Here is a 17212-nt window from a genome sequence, read left to right as displayed (position 1 = left end):
TTTTGGAAAAGGTTTCAGGTTGTGTGAGAGAAAATATGATATACTGCACTCTCAAAATAGTATTTAACTCATTATTATAGCATTTGATTAAATGATCTTCTGAGTTTGATGTATTTGTTATATCATCTATATCTTGTACGTTGGTTTTCATCATTAGATCTCAAAGTGGTCTACAGAGGAGGTATAGACATCATTACCCATAGTGAAAGGTCACAAGATTCAAGGCATAGAAGTCTGTTGCCTTATCTAAAACCACTGTGCTGTTCAGTGGCAAAGGGCCTTGAACTCTAAACCAAGGTCTTCTGACCCTCACACCAATTCTTTATCCACTAAACCACACTGCCCCCCAAATCAATCTCCCCTCAAATCTCTCTCAGGATTTTAGCAGAAGTTAGCATTCTGACTTTTCTCAGTGGTTTTTATCTGTAGTGTGACTGAACAAAAATCTACTGTGGAAAACGCCCTGAACCATGCAAGACAGGAATTCAGGATTCAGATTGTAGTGGTCCAGCAACATTTTTGGGCTTAAAAACACCATTTTATTTATAATACAGATTCATAGGAGTTGCAGTTCATGAATATTCACCTGATTTTTTTACTGCTTATTCCAGAAATTTGTGTTGTCAGTGAACTAGAAGATCTCAGCGCCTCAGTAGATATGCAGGATGTGTATACCAAAGTCAAATGTAAAATTGAAAGCTTCAACATTGACCACTACAGGAACAGGTATTTAATAAAATTAATATATTAATTCCATTCCAATGCAAGGAAACTTTTTTCCTAACTAAAAATACTATTTAATTCTTCATAGAGAAAATTCATTGTTGAATACAGTAGAATAAGGCTGAGCAAGATTTTTAAAACAGTGAACATAGGTACCACAGTTTCTCAGAATTAGACTTGTTGTCAAAGGGGGATGCTTCAGCCTCAAGAAAGGGGAAAGAAAAAGCATTTTCTGTGTGTGCTACCATTGAAAATTAGTATTTGTCAGACTAAATCTTTAGCCATAGTCCAAATATTTAAAATAAATGCTTCAAATACCGGATCATGGTAACTTTAATTCTAAGAAATGATAAACGTCTAATTTTTTTATAACTCCTATTTTGTAAAATTTATTTTAAGGCATCAGGAGAAAATTTCTAACAAAGAAGTATATCTGTGGCTGTGGCTGTGGCATAGCGGTGTGGGACAAAGCCATGCCCACACAGTAAACTTACTGTCCTGGGCAGCAGGAACTTCAAAAATACTGTAGTGATACTGAAGGGCTGCCATCAGACTGGAAGCAATCATCCGTCTGGTGCTTCAGGCAGGCTAATTAGCACTCCTGAGGGACAGTGCCAAATAGTCTGTCTGCCCATTGTGCTGCATTTTGAAGATTTGGATGGGTTTTTTTTAACCTTTCCATTCTGGACAGTAGAAAGAAAATTTAGTGAAGCCTCCTAGTCTGCCTTTAGCTGAGATACTGAGAACATTGAGACAGTGTAATAAACAAACAACATAGGCAGGGGTGGCCAAACTTCTTCACTCTTAAGCTGCAAATCAAAATCTTGACATAGCCGAGAGCCACAGGGCACAGAAATTTTGACATGCATGTTTCCCAGAGTCAGTGATCTGTACATGATGCCCAAGTTCACAACATCATTTGCTGTTAAATGACTTTCTTCATGAGTTGTATTTAAACTGCCTGGGAAACGCGTGCGACTCTTGGGCTGCAGTTTGTCCATCCCTGTCTTAGGATATTTATGAAAAGTAGAGCCTTGAGTCTGAGTTTTCTTTCTTTCATCTGAATTAGAACTATTTGGTTTGCACATATTGTAACAATTACTAATCAGACCTTATGTTTTATATCTAGAAACTTCTGTTTTGGTCCAGTCATGATGTTTTGAGATATGTTTGAGTACACCAGTCGCCTTTCAGCTATTAAAAAGCAAGGGATTTTTCTAGGGATTGTGTGCAAGTCTTGAGGGGAGGTCATTTGCTATGAATAGTCTAAAGTTCCACATTTTCCATGGCAAATTCTTCCATCCTAGCAGTATTCTTTGCTGCTAAATTTTATCAAAATATTAAACTATTCCACTCAGAATAATTGTGTTATTGTTTGCACTGTCAAGTCCAGTTTACAATTCACAATCATTACAAAGTATGGTTTTACATGGCAAATTCTCTGGATTCAGACCAAAAGCAGAGAACAGATAAGTTGAACATTCTATCTTCCAGGCCAGGGGAAGGCTGGCAGTCAGGACATTTTGAAGGAATATTTCTACATTGCAAAGAAAAGCTTGTGGTGAGATTTCTTTAGTAAAATAAGATTCTTAACAAAATAACTCTGCCTTAAAAATTAAACCATGTAATTTTCTTTGTTCTTGGGCACATTAGGAAAGATGATTACAAGAATTATAGTTCAAAGCAACATTTTACCCCTTTATAACCAACTATATTTTTGTGAACAGGTACTAGAAATTTGAAAAGTATTTCAATACACTTCCCCTGCCTTGAGTTTCTTGGTTCTTGTAATCATCATTCTTCATTCTAATCAAGCTTTTTGCTGAAATCACCTGATACATCTATTTTGTGTCTGCAGAATTCTGTTAGACTTTAATTCCATGTATCTCCCTATCTCTCGCTAGATCTTTCTTTCCCTTAAAATTTTCAAATTTAATTTTCTCACATGATTTTCTTTTGGATTCCTTGAATTTCGGAATGGCAGATGAAGGTACACCATAGGCTACATCTCATAGTTTCATAGTGCTAAACAGGTTTCAGCGCAATTTATGATTCTAATTTATTAATTTTTTTTGCTCATAGTGTTTTATTTTTGGCTTTTTTCTCTTCCTGCTTCCCTGCCTCCCACCCCAACGCCCTGTTCATCACCTCAAGCCTCGGGGAAGACTGTTGGTCTCTGGGGCAATATGGAGGTGTATTCCTTTCCTGTACTGACAAGCTGAACAGACGTACCTTGCTGGTTCGACCCGTCAGCAAGCAGGACCCTTTCAGTAATTTCTCTGGCTTCTTTCCTTCTGTAAGAAATCATTTTGAAAACATATAATACAGAACTTCCACTAACGAACAGTAGGGCAGAAAAATTGTCATAATTGAAATAAACTTCATTCTTTTCAGTTGGAGTTGTTGTAGCCATGATGGTCCAGCACTTACATGAGAGAGATCTTTATTAATTCTATCAGCTATTGCAGTGGTTCCCAACCTTTTTAGACCGTGGACCGGAAGTGACCACAAACTAGCAAAATACAAACGAAGTGTGGACTGACAGTATAAAAATAGTGTTGGCTGTGGGTCTATAGTATATGGTCACTTCTGGACTTCCAGTCTGGCAGCCAACCCTCCTGCAGACCGGCAGCCAACCCTTCATGGTCTGGTACCAGGCCGCAGCCCGGAGGTTGGGAACCTCTGTTCTATTGGGCGAATTGAATATTTGGGAGAGATATTAGACAGGTTTTTGGGTACAAAATATCCTTCATCCAGTAAAAGATATTACAAAAAAACTCCTTGCTTCCCCCTTTTTTGTCATTTATACTTTCTCTGCACTGAATATTTCTGTTACATTATCTGTTTTACTTCCCCCTTTCCCTTTAGTAAGAATTGTCAAATTTCTGCCTGAGCTTGGGAAGGAAAGTCCTTTGGCTTCCTCTGAAATGTATGCTAGTATCACTTGGCAAAGTAGCAAAGCTAATATGCTTCCTTTAGACTGCCTGTGTCCTGATCTCACAAAACAGTTAAGCAGGTGAGAAGTTCTTTTGAAATCAGAGCTTTCTCGCTTTATAGAAAAACATGTGTGGAACTGATTGCAGGATATGGACCCAAATATGTGAGCAAAACAAATATTTAACATTGCACTTTATGAATGGTGCCTCAAGTGAATAGGTCAGCACATTTACTTTATGCCTAAATCCCATTTTGATATTACATATTATTTGTAATTCAATTATTCATATAAAGTGATTACAATGAACATCTCATTTTTAGCATAATTTGAACATTACAATATTTTCAACCAGCAAGGAGTATAAATTTTGCTTCCCTTTAATGACCCCCTTTTTATTGGATCAGACTAAATCATAAATAGGTGAGAATATAGGTCTGGATATAATTCCAGAGAGCATGAAAAGGTCCAAAGTGTTTTAAGCTGTGGAAGGAAGGAGAAGGGCTATCATTAGGCCAGTTATTCCGTTTACTTTTAAATAAAAGTGACCTGATTTCTAAAATGCCATGCAAGCATTCACAGAAAGAAATAATTTTTAAAAATATATTCATTCAGGTACAAATTTGCCACCAGTTCCATTCAAAATCATGAGAGTTGAGAAACCTAAGTACGTTAAAATATTGGGCATTTTATCTTGCAGCAGTGAGCAATGACATAGAATCTTTTCAGGTTAGTGGAAGTTCTGTTCCATTCTGATTTATTTTATATCATAAATATGTCAATGTGATGCATTCTCTTATTTGTTTTAGTTGTTTTAATTTTTCTAATAATGATATCTAACTTACTAATTTGTTTTAAATCATTTTATCATATGTTCTTTCAACTTTTCATCACTTAAAATATTCATTACATTTATCTAAGGAGGCCTAGTACCTGCATTTATAAAAAATAAAATAAAATAAAGTAACATTTGGAAATAAATCTTAAAACGTTGAAAGAAGCATCTGTTTGCAAACTGCAGTTGCCATACTTGTGCTTGAGTAATTAAAGACAATATGAATAAAGTGGTGTAGGTTTCTATCAAAATAAATGTGTGTTTTCTTTCAATTGCTTTCCTAAATTAATTAAGAACATTACATTTATTCTACTAGTTTATTTTAAAATTCTCAATTTTTACTATAACTCATCCAAAGTCAATTTTCAATCAGAATCTAATGTTTTAATTAAATACCAAAAGAGATTTTCAGGGATAGGGACAGACATTCAAAGAGCCTGAGTCTTAATTGATTCAATCTTTGCAGGTTAATCTAACCTGGCTAGATTAAACCAGTTGTAACCATATAAACATCCCCTCTGGACTGAAAAAATGCAGTCACATGCCTGCAGTGGCTCAGGCTAGAAGCCAGGGGGTGCTAGAGCAGCCCTCCCTTCCCTTCTGTAGTGCTGAGCTGAGGGTATGTGGCCAGGCCCTGGCAAGATGCTCTGACTAGAGAGGGGTCCGTTCCCTCCCCCCCCCCCAGTCTGAAGTTTAATGGAATAAATTTGGAAAGTATTTTTATGTTCATACATTAATTGTTTTAGTGCCTAGTATATGGAAATTCTCCTTTAACTACTCCGAGATGGTGGAGTCAAAAACAAGTCAATCCTTCAGGGAATAGTGTTCATTATAAATGTGTTGCAGGACAGACCTAACATACACATGTATTTCACAACTCCAAATAGCTCTGATCCAGAGCACTAGTTGGACCTGCAAAAAGAATAATGAAAAATGATAATAAGAGCTCTCTAAAATAAAAAGCATGTTAAAAAGATAATTCTAAGTTTGAAGATACAGGCAAATGTACATTTGGAATGGTTTCAAAAGGGGATGGGGAGCTATTGCTACAGACCACACAGCAGCTGTTATGTTGAAACAGTTACATGTGTACAAGCTGGGAGCAATACATATGTAGCAAAACTGCTGCAACTGTAACCCTGGATAAAACAGTGTTAAAGTTGGAGCTGTTTTACTACATTTGTATAGCTCCCTGCCTGTCCATGCATAATTTTTACAACAGAACAGCTGCTGTGTGGTCTGGAGCAACAGCTCCCCCTCCCCTTTTGAAACCTCATCAAATGTATGTTTTTCCATACTCTGTGAGTGAAAAAAATGTTTGTTTGGTAAATTGACTTTCCCAATATAAGGATTATTTTGGATAGCAGGATCTGAGAAATAATTACTTTACCAGACTCTATTTTTAATGAATTATTCAATGCATTGATGAACAGTCAAAAGGAAAGTTAGGTTACATTGGACTTGCTGCTTTAGCACACAGCAGCTGTGGGGATAGTGCTATGCAAACGTATAGTCCATTCTGTGAGGTAGATGTTCCTTCTAAAGAACCCTTTGATGTTTGGAAAGAGATAGTTTAACAGTTTTAGGTTTTAATTCCATCACAACTGGTCTCTTTACAAGATGTTTAAAATCTCTTTGAAGCAGTTTCATTTTTGTTTTCTTTTTCTTGGAACAGACAACTTCAAAACTTTTAGATGGCTCACACCAACAACATGGATTCCTCTCTCTCACTTATACAAAGGCTGTGACAAAAAATGTCCGGCACAAGTTGATATCAAGAAATGAACGAAGAACTTTTCATAAGTTATCGGAAGGTCTCTCTGATGGTTCTCCTCATTTTCTTCATGAGATCCTTCTTTCTGCTCAGGCATTTGATGTTGTCCTCTGTTTCCCTTTGCTCAATGCAATTGCAAATATATTTCAAGCAAGGCTACCAAGAAGTCAAAAGGAGAAAAGAAAATCACCTGGCCAGCCTATGAGAAGTCACACTTTAACATCTCGCAACTTACCTTTGATTTATATCAACACAGGTGTAATCAGAGTCTTCTTTCCCAAAACTGAGGGAATACAACACACAGGAGGTACTGTACTCTATTAGAATGTATTTATGATATGAAACTTTTATCTCCTTCAGCTTCTTTTCTGAAGGTCATCTTTGCTGTAGATATTTTCTTTCTAGGTAAACCCAAAGCTCATAAACAGTTTTTCCTTGTTCCAGACAAGAGATCTAGTCTCTGACTGAAAAAAAAAAAAAAATCTACCTTTATTTAGTTCAGTGCTCCTAGAGATACAGATATATTTAAGAAAGCCCCTGGGGCTTTCATACAGTAATACACAGACAGACACGTTATTATTATTCATACTAGATCTCTAAGAGTCTCAGAAAAAGTTATTTTAGAAATCCCTTTTATCTCCACTTTCGCCTGTTCTAATAAAAAGTGTTTAGGCATGGGATTGCCTAAGATGTTCTCAAGAGCTGTATTCAAATAACTTAAGCCCTGATTCTTATGTGGTGGACATTTGGGCTAGTACTTGGCCATAGTGAATCCAGCAGTCTCCGTGCTGGTAGAGGAGTCCACCCAAATGGATCCATCTATGAGAAAGGGACATTAGATTCTATGGTAATGCATACTATAGAAAGCTGAATGTTTTGAAAGATGGGATGGATGAAAATTATTGTGCTCAGTTTAACTTTTCCCTTCTGTCTGGGTACTAAGGGGATTAATACACACCAAAAAATGCTGTTCAGCCTTCATTATATACATCTTGAGAAACACTGAATAAGTTTGCATTCAGGATATTTTCAGGGTACCGTACTTACCCAACTCTAAGATGACCTTGAATTTAAGATGACTGCCCAGTAATTAAATTCTATACATGGAAAATTATATATTTTTTATAATTTTCCATGCACAGAATCTAATTATTGGAAGGTTGTCTTAAACTCATCTCCTTACCCCCAGCAGTGGCAAGGGGCCAGACAGTTGGTCCTTGCCTCTCCTACCTGCCTCTCCATATCTACATCCTTGCCATCTGACCCCCCCCACCATTTGCCCTCCATTCATGTGCCTGCCCCCACCCCTTACCCCCATGCCTATACCTGCCCCCTGCCTCCCCATGCCTATGCCTATACCCCTGCTGACTGTCCTGTCTCCCACTTGCCCCCACCATGTGCCCCCTTGTTTCCTGGACTGGCATTTCTCCTGTGCCTGCCTCTTCCCCCACCCCTACTCCCTACACCACTTGCCTTCTGAGTGGCTCTGGTTCTGGCTTTGGGCAGTCAGCAGCAGCCCTGGCCACAGCCCAGACTGGCCAGGGAGAAGCAGTAGCAGTAGATCTGGGCTCAAGGAGCCAGAGCTAGAGGGTAAGAAGTGGGAGAATGTAGAGGGGGTGGGGGGAAGGCAAGAGGTCAAGGGTCCAGGTGGCACAGTCTCCCTTGCACTTCCCTTCATGTCTAACACTGTGGGGTCTCCCCTGTGTATCCTCCACCCTTGTGAGCTGCCCCGTGCTCCCATAAAACTAGCTATTGTGGTTTGGGGCACACAGTGGCTTAGCTCCAGCTTCAGCCTGGCAGTGGTGCTGCTGCTGTTGCTGGAACTGGGGCCAAAGCCAGAACTGAGCTGCCACCTGCTCCAGGCCAGTACTTGAATCCAGCTTTATATAAGGCTGTTTGTCCTATGTTTCTTAGGGAAAAATATCTCCTCTTAGATTTGAATATATATGGTATTTAACTCATTGAGGATACTGTAAGTTACTCTGGCTACCAACAGATGTTGCATGTGTCCAGGATAGCTTGTGCCTTTTTTGTTTTATAACAGTAAAGCTGAAGGATTGGTATGTACACCCATCGACCTTCCGATCAAGTTTAGTGAGTGGATGAATGCCCTGCTACTTTTCTGCCTTTGATTCAGAGATGCAGTCCTGGGACAACCATTCAGACATGTTTCCTGATGTCTTGGGACAAACTGTTAGCACTTCTTATCATGCAGACCTTTTTAGGTTTTATCCTGGGACAATAGACGTGTATGTCTGAACTATTGCATGGATCTTGGGAGAAAATGGTTTTTCTCTGGACAAATGTGAAGTCTGTGTGTAGTCTTTCTCAGACAACTGTGGGTTAGGTAACTGAGCTATAGATAATCAGGGTTTGAATTTTTCCTGTGTATTTTTTTTTTATCTGTAACCGTTTCTTAAAATATGTTTTCCCTCAGCTAGAGAAAATGAATTATTCCCACTGTCAACAATTATACTACTGAAGAATTCTATTACTGGCATAATGATACATTTTACATAAGTCATGTAGGTATGGTTTGTTACCACTGTGTACAATAATATGTAATCTAGTCCTATGAGAATAGAGTTTACATTTTCTCATAACCTAACTACAAGAGGTGCAGACAGAGAGAGTTTAGTTGGATTATTTTTTTGCCAGCATCCTCTACAATTTTCCAACTGGGAATGGTGAAAAGACACAGAGATAAAATTAGACTGGTTTTGTTGGCAAGAAAGAGTTATCGTTCTTCAGGGAAGGGAGTCTGGGGCATGCTGTCAAGAAATGTTTTTAAAGAATATGCTTTTGCAGCATCTGTAGCTATGAATTTCATTAAAATTTAATTTATATTAAAAAAAACCACTGTCTGCCTGAAAAAAGAGGATAAATAGACTGACCTTATGCTATGCACATTTTTAAGCATCCACAAATAGCTGAATTGTCCTGATTAAGCATGATTAAAGGTAGTAAAAAGATATACATCTTTTAAAATGGCTGAAAAGAATAAAACTTTACTGACGTTTTATCCCAAAAGATAGGATTTTCTGGAATTTCATCAAAATGAAGGTCTCTGTCACTTCTTTGTTTCTAGCCCTTTCCATACTCAGGTATTTCTGAAAGGTGTCTCCCTTTGTCCTTGTATAACAAAAGCAAAGGTTTGAATATGGCCAGTATTTCTGGTGTTAGTTCTGCTGTTAGAAAAATGCCATATATCAGAGAGACTACCTGGCCCTTAAGACTTAATTCACCATCTGTTATTTAAAGGAGTTGCTTAATACAGGAGAATTATATCTCATCTTGATTACTCTGGGGTTGGGAGAAAGATGATAACCTCAATTTATTTTCCAGTCATAGGTAAGCAGATGTTCTTACCCTCTGCTGCCCAGCAGGACTACCTTTCTCACAAAGAAAAATGTAAAGTTGTGTTCCTATGTGCAGAAAGAGAAAATAAGTAATGATGAATCCAGCCTGTATACATGCAGCCATGGCAAGCTTCTATAAGAAACTGCATGACCATTTGTAAAATAACCAAGTTGACAAGTATTAACTTCTCACTAATTTAAAGTAGGCTACAACTTGTTAATCTTAAATGTTGTGGTAGTACCATAATAACAGTAATTCTTTTTTATAATGGATTGGTGTGTAGTAAACCATCTTAGTGAACAGAGTAGAAGTAAAACTGCAGCTACCTGCAGCTTGTTTTATTGATGTGGTCAGTTTCAAGCATTGGCTAAAAACCTACTATTGCTCAGTGCTGGAATGAGGCACAAGTTAGAAATATAAAAACAAAGTTAGTAAAAAGGGAGAAATAGCAGTGAATGTAAATAAAGAATTAAGTTTAGAAAACTGATGAAGGAAAGTAAAAACAGAGAGGAATCCTTGGTTGGCAGGGCTAAAGACAGTAAGTTGTTTTTAAATATAATCGGAGAATAAAAGAAATTCAAGCAGTGATATTGGTCATCACTAGACAGACATGATAAAATTGTTAATAATGTAAAAAGGCTTAAGTATTTTCTATATTAAAAAAGATTAAGTACTTGTATCATATGAGAATGACCAAATACTTTTCAATTAACTAGTAACCAAGGAAGATGTTAGACAATAGAGATAAATGTTTTCAATCAGCACGCTCAGATAACTTGCACTCAAGAGGCCTAAACTAATTGGCTAAAGTGATTGTTGGCCAGCTGATGTTTGTATTTAGTAAATCTCATATTACCAAGATCAGGCTGATGGTCACATTTAGGATCAGGAAGGAATTTTACTCCATGGTCAAATTGGTATAGACTGGGGGGAGGGGGGGGTTTGCCTTCCTCTGGAGGCAGGGACCTGACCCTCTTCCTTGGATCTCTTGTACATTTAATACCCTCACAGTGGTGGGACACTGACTGTCCTCATCTCTGTATTACCTGTGGCTGGTTAGAGTGCTTTTGGGCTAATGACAGAAGTTACACATAAACTGGTTATAAGTGATCAAAAACTGATTTAAACCTGTAACAGAATAGACATTCAGTGCATATAAACCAGTTTCAAAATGGCTGAACCCGGTTTGAGATAAACCTGGTTGAATGTAGTATCAGACTTAACTGATTTGGGTCAAACAAGTTTATGCAATGTCTGTCCCAGACTCCTTCCTGGTTTAAGTTAAACCAGAGTCCCCCAGCATCCCAGATGCTTTGCAGTCATGGGCTGCACTGGGCTGTCTGCTGGAGCAGAGCTGGGTTGGCCCCATCCCTCTCCTTCCTAGCCAGAGCACTGTCACTGCCCTGGCTGGCTGAGGGCCTGCAGGGGCTGCCAGGCTTCCCCCTGCCTCCCCCCCCTCACCGCCCCCCACTGGCTGCTCAAGCAGGGATCCCCCCTCTCGCCCCTCTCTCATGGCAGGGACCCCAGCACAGGGACCTGGCATTTGACCATGCCCCCCCCCACCACCAATGCTAGCTACTGCTTAAAGGTGTCTGTCTGGGTCTTCAATTACACTGGAACAAAGGGCAGACAGCTAGTGGCTTGCAAATGTACCCTGCAGATGAGAAGAGCCTGAAACTAATGATTAAGTGTTTTCTTTTGTAGGGCTTGATAGGCTGATAAATTTTTGTTCTGACAAGCAACCTACTGGCTGCAATCTGTCAGTATTCAAGAGGGGACAGAGAAAGGTGTTAGAAATGACCGGGTTTGCAGACAGTATGAAGGAACAGGGAGAGGGAGAGGGAGATGGAAAAGCTCAGTATCATCAACAGATGCAGGGTCTGGTAACACTCCCGCCCCTTGAGCAACAAGCTGGGAAAAGCCTGGGACAGTGCAGGTAGGTTTGGGATTTACACTCATCTCTAACCAGAGCATCCTGCCGGGGCCTGCCCTCCTCCCCCTCCCCCCCCCCACCCCACAGCTCAGCATTGTGGAAGGGAAGGAAGGGCTGATCTAGTACCCCCTGGCTTCTAGCCTGAGCCATTACAGGAATGTACCTGTATTTCTGGAATGAAAAGGGACTGTCTATCCACCTTCAAATTGCTTCAAGCTTTGCAGGTTAAACTAACCTGCAAAAGTTGAATTAATTCAAGCTTTTTGATTATCTGTCCCTAGCCCTGGTGTTTTAGGCAATATGCCTTGTAGTTGTGCAACAAGGTTGGTTGTGTAGTTTTAGAAATAGGTTAGACAAGCACTTGTATGGGATAATTTGCATGAAGTTGATCCTGTCTTGTGCAGGGGGTTGGACCAGATAACCTCCAAATGTCCTTTCCAGCCCTGCTTTTCTATGATTCTTTAATACTGGGAGGATTTCAGAAGACTAAGCAAGTACCAGCATTCTAGCAATATTAAACAATGGCAAATAGGATGACACAGCTAACTAGAGACCAGTTTAGCCTGCCATCAAGCCAAGGCAAGATAATGGAAAAGTAGATAAGGATTCAATAGAAAACTTTGTGATGGGAATTTAATCAATTACAATCAACATGGTTATGAAGGAAATAGTAGTTGTCAAAGGGGATTCATATGGGAAAAGTAGTTGAACAGGGCTTTTCCTATTTAGGTACGAGGACTGGGTCCAGTAATACTCATCATTTTCATTAATCATTTATAAGTAAATATAAAATCACTTCTGTTAACAGATGATGTGAAAATGGACAACATTCTAAGTAATAACGAGAATAGCAAAGTCACAGGATATGAACAATTTACCGTGGGTTGAAAGTGGAAAGCAATTTATAATATATCAGCTGTTTTGCAGTAAATAACTGTGTGCATGCTCTTTCTCCATGGTAAATGGAAGCTAAACCATGGCAACTTACCCCTCTTATGAAGACCTGTGCTACCACAGTTTGGCTTCCACTTACCCAGAAAAAGAGCATGTACATGTACAGTTATCCTAGGGGAAGGAGATGCACAGTAAAGTGCCACCCCATCTCATTTCCAGCAAATTGTTTTTCTGTCCATATCCAGGCATAGTGTTTGGTAACCTGGGTACACTCAAACAAAATGTGTGTTAATACAACCCAAAGCAAAGTAACCCATTCTGGAACAACTAATGTAAGCAATTACTAGAGAATAAGGGATTGCATATTGCAAAGCAGTGATTCTGAAGTCACAATTGACAAGCAACTTGATATGAACTCCAGGGCTAAGTACAGACAGTCAAAAAGCCTAAAGTTAGTCTAAGCTGCAGAGATTAAACTGAAAAACAACTGGGAACATTTTGATTCAGGAAATGCAACCATATGCCTGCAGTGGCTCACCCAGAAGTCTGGGGGTGCTAGAGCACAGCTCTCTGGCACATAGCCATCATGGGCTGTATGTTCACTTCCTCTTCCTGCTTCCCTCAAGGTCTCTGGGACTTGCAGGCCAGAATCACAGAAGCAGGACTCTGCAGGGTTGCTCATCACTTCCTCTTCCTGCTTCCAGGTGCTTCTGGAATTTGTAGTCCACAGTCTCAGCCAGCAGTAAGTTTGAGTGTGGGAAGGGGTGTTTAACCCCCCTCTCTGACCCCAGACCTTAGCCGGGGTTTGCCTGGGAGGAGCAGTTCTCTCCCCCCCCTCCCCCCCCTGCAGACTAGGCTGCATCCCCAGCTGGGCTTGGCTCCCCCCTCCCTTGTCAGCCAGCCCTCACTGCTCTGGCTAGGAAACAGAGGGGTGGGGCCAGCCCTGCTCTCTGGAGCAGACAACACAGCCCAGCCGAGGGCTGGAAAGCATGCTTGGATGCCAGGGGACTGTGATTTAACTCAAACCAGGATGGTGTCTGGGACAGAAGTTTCATTAACCAGTTTGACCCAAATCAGTTAAGTCTAATACTACATTCAACCACATTTATCTTAAACCAGTTTCAGACATTTTGAAACTGGTTTATGTACACTGATCTTCTGTTCTGTTACAGTTTTAAAACAGTTTCTGATGACTTACACTAGTTTATGTGTAACTTCTGTCCCTAGCCCTAGTGTTATGCTGTGATCTCAAGGGCTAAGATGATTTTTCAATGAGTAAACAGGACTTACGAGAAGGAGTAGGGGAGGTGACTTTACCTTTGCACACAGCATTGGTGAAATAGGCTGCTTGTACAAGCCATGGGGGATTCTTTGGGTTTAATTCTCCCTAAAATGAAGCAGTGGGTTTTTAAAAAAACTTGCTTCAATTTAAACTGAGGTACACCCCCATGGTGTGTATACAAGGGTCAGGCTTACCTGCCTCTCTGGTGGCAGGGGGAGAGGGGGGGAGGACAAGCTGCCGGCAAGCTGAGTGGTCCCTGAGCTGCAGGGGGGGGACACACGGTACTTTCCTCCACGGCTGCAGTGGTACCCCCCAGGCAGCAGCTGCCTGCAGGCATCCAGCCCAGGAAGTCCCGAGGCACCACAGCAGCGGAGGGAAGCACCAGGCCCCCACACAACTCAGGCAGGGAGACTCCAGGGAGGGAAAAAAAAAAGATCAGGCTCCCCGCATTTTTTTTTCTTCAGTGGAGTTTGTCTTCATGGGCTGCCACTAGGCTGCCTGCACAGCTCCTGAGCTGCATGGGGCCCAGTGCTTCCCTCTGTAGCTACTAAGGTAGCAAACTAAAACACCTAGGACATGTTTTATTTTGCTATGTCCCAAAGTCACTTTACATGCAATAAGCTACTGACAGTGTAAACAGCACACCATTAACGCAAAATATGCTGCCGGTAGTGTAAACAGCAACACCATTAAAGTAGTGCAAAAGGGCATTTAAGTCCACACTTTTAACATGAGAAGTCCTTACTGAAGTCAGATTTTCAGAAAAGTTTGATCTCCTTCTGAAAATGGCAACCTGTGGTGATGTCTCAGGTTGGGTACCCATGGTCACTTGAAAAATTTAGGATTCAGTGTTTTCCACAGAGATACTCCTTATTTTAGCCCTAGGAATAAGAGTTTTCAATGCAGTTCTTTATCCAGGGGTCTTTAGAAGTCAAAGTAATATAAACCTTCAATATAGCTAGTAATATTGCTATTAATGGATTTGATCATTTCTTTGAAATTCAGTTATTCTATTTTTGCATTAACATGAAACAACCCATTTGAAATGTCCTTTTAAAAACTACTGAAAAGTACTTTCAGACACAACCTCTGACCTAAGTGTGCCTCTGATTTAATGGTTTTATTATCCTGGTTTCTTTTCCCCCTGTTCCTCAATGAAAGACTTAGCAAGCTGACTGACTGACTATACAGAGAAAATTACTATGCAGAAACACTGCTGAATTCAAAAAGCAAAGAGAGGGAAAAATAAAGACATACATTTCTATAACCTTCTTATTTCAGCTACAGTTATATTAATATTTTTGCAGCAAAACTAGGCAAAATATTTTAAGTTGATAGGATCCCTTTTAAATTTAGAACTACAACTGTTTTTGAAGGCCTCCACACATTGTAATTCATCTACAAAAAACATTTGTATCATATTTTCAGTTAATACCCGTATACAAAACAAGGACTTACATTTCAATGTGTGCATTACAATTAATGTACTATATGGGATTGTGGTGGTCACATTTTCACTAAAAGCTTTCTGGATTAGTTATCTATTAAAAATACATTTGGTTTTTCCTTTCTCATTATTTGGCTTGTCTGTTAATAACAGACCCAACTGAGCATTGAAGTAGCTTAAGTAAATTTGGGCAAGTGAGGCATCAGAATGGTGGGACGTGGGAACTTGTACTGTGGCAGTGGGAGCCTGTGTCATGGCGGCAGCAGCCTGTACCACAGCAGCATCTCATGTGTGGGGAGGTAAGATTACTACCTTCCCCATCTGCTTTCCAGTACTTGGTAACCCCTCCCCCGCATACCTCGCATCTTAGTCATGCCTCTGGCATTGAGGCCTATTATTCCTTTTAAATAGAGAACAGTGTTGCTTTTCTTTAGGTAAATAAGGTTATGAGGGTAAACATAATATCTTTTATTAGGCCGACTAAATAATTGGAAAAATTGTTCTTTGCAAGCTTTCAGGTACAAACATGCTTCTTCAGGCACAGAGACTCTGCTGTTGTTTTTTGTGGTCTCCTGGATGCATGAATGATGCATGTCCCCAGTGGCTGGTGGGGCATGGCTGTGCGCGCAGCGGCAGTAAGTGGGAGCTCCTGCAGATGCTGCCAGCGCTGTTGGGGGGGGTGGCAAGCACCAACCGGGGGCAGCGACCACCCACAGATGCTGCTGGCAGCATTGATGACGGACAGTGGTGATTGCTGACCGTCCGCAGACACTGCTGGGGGCAGCAAGTGGCGACCACCCGCAGGTGCCACCAACAGTGTCGGTGGCACCTTTTCATAGGGGGTACACTGCCACGCTCAGGGGATGCCTTTGCACCCACATGCACCCCCTACACATCACCAGTGCCTGGATGGAATAGAACCCAATATGCGAAAAGCAGGTCTGTGAAAATGCAAATGTGTGGCAGTAAGGATCAGAGGCCATGAGAAATAATAGGTGTGAGACAGGCAGGTGGAAGGGGGAAAACCTGGGAATGTTGACCTAGTGATAAAGTGTACCTGGTAAAATGTAGAGAGGTTGCCTGCAGGTTATAATGTGCCATAAATCCAATGTCTAGATTTAGTTCATGATTTTTTGTGTACACTAGATTTATGAAGTTAAGTTCATAGGTTCATCTATGAAAGGTGTTTTGTAAATTCCCTTTGAGGATTAGAACTGAAAGACTGGAGAAAGAGTGGTTGTCTTGTGAAAAGTATGCACCCACAGGTTATTGGGTATTTTTGTCTTTGATAGATTTTTGGTGTGCAATCATTCTAGTATGAAATTGTTTGGTTTCTCCTACATATTTTCCATCAGGGCACGTAGTACACTGGATGAGATGCATTATATTTACCCGAAGAACATTGTCTGCCTATGCCCTTAGACCAACACAGCTTTCTTTTAGAGCACCTCATTCAGTAGTGCCAGATTTTTTTTGATAGTTAGTACAAATTAGAAAGGAGACTTGATCATTCTACTCAGCAGTGGCCCCAAGTAAACCACAATACTCTGGAGAGGCTCCCTCCTAAACTAGAAGCAGCATAGCCACCTCCACATGATGCTTGATGTAAGTTAATTAGCATTGCTGTGTAACAGTGCTAGTCAGAGAATCAGTGATTCAGCCATAGTCACAGCTTTAAATGTCTTTTCTACATAACTCGAAGTACCATGCGTGGCTTGTGAATGCTGAGATGGTGGGGTGGATGGAGTGTCCCACAGGAGCAATGCGGGGGCTCCCATGTGCTCGGCAGCGGACCCAGAAGTGGAACAGAAGTACTTCCAGTCAGCCTCCGGGTCTGTCGCCAATCACGCAGGGGTCCCCCATGCACATGTGCTCCACAGCAGACCCGGAAGTGGACGAGAACTGCTTCTGGTACACTTCCAGGTCTGCCACTAAGTGCATAGGGGACCCCTCTGCGATCCTGGGGGACGTTCCATCCGTCCCACCATCTCTGCATTCACAAGCTGCCTGGTACCTTGAGTTATGTAGA

General features: G+C 40.7%; 1 protein-coding gene and 1 long non-coding RNA gene across 3 annotated transcripts in view; one reads left to right on the top strand and one right to left on the bottom strand.

Annotated features, from left to right (window-relative positions):
- Positions 1 to 17212, top strand: part of VPS13B (vacuolar protein sorting 13 homolog B) — an 877527-nt gene that overhangs the window by 530854 nt on the left and 329461 nt on the right. For both annotated transcript variants that reach the window (XM_059723846.1, XM_006263597.4), the window contains 3 exons: positions 612 to 726; positions 2878 to 3019; positions 6169 to 6574. In XM_059723846.1, the coding sequence (XP_059579829.1) occupies positions 612 to 726; positions 2878 to 3019; positions 6169 to 6574 (663 nt within the window). The remainder of the gene's footprint in view (positions 1 to 611; positions 727 to 2877; positions 3020 to 6168; positions 6575 to 17212) is intronic.
- LOC109285199 (uncharacterized) overlaps positions 6360 to 17212 on the bottom strand; it is a 39661-nt gene continuing 28808 nt past the window's right edge. Inside the window, exon 3 of the long non-coding RNA XR_002092858.2 lies at positions 6360 to 6423. This is a non-coding gene — a long non-coding RNA (uncharacterized LOC109285199). The remainder of the gene's footprint in view (positions 6424 to 17212) is intronic.

The sequence above is a fragment of the Alligator mississippiensis genome, chromosome 3 (assembly GCF_030867095.1).
Source record: "Alligator mississippiensis isolate rAllMis1 chromosome 3, rAllMis1, whole genome shotgun sequence".
NCBI classification, from domain to species: domain Eukaryota; kingdom Metazoa; phylum Chordata; order Crocodylia; family Alligatoridae; genus Alligator; species Alligator mississippiensis.
The sequence above is the reverse complement of the archived record's forward strand: the minus strand, read 5'-3'. Positions and strand labels throughout refer to the sequence as shown.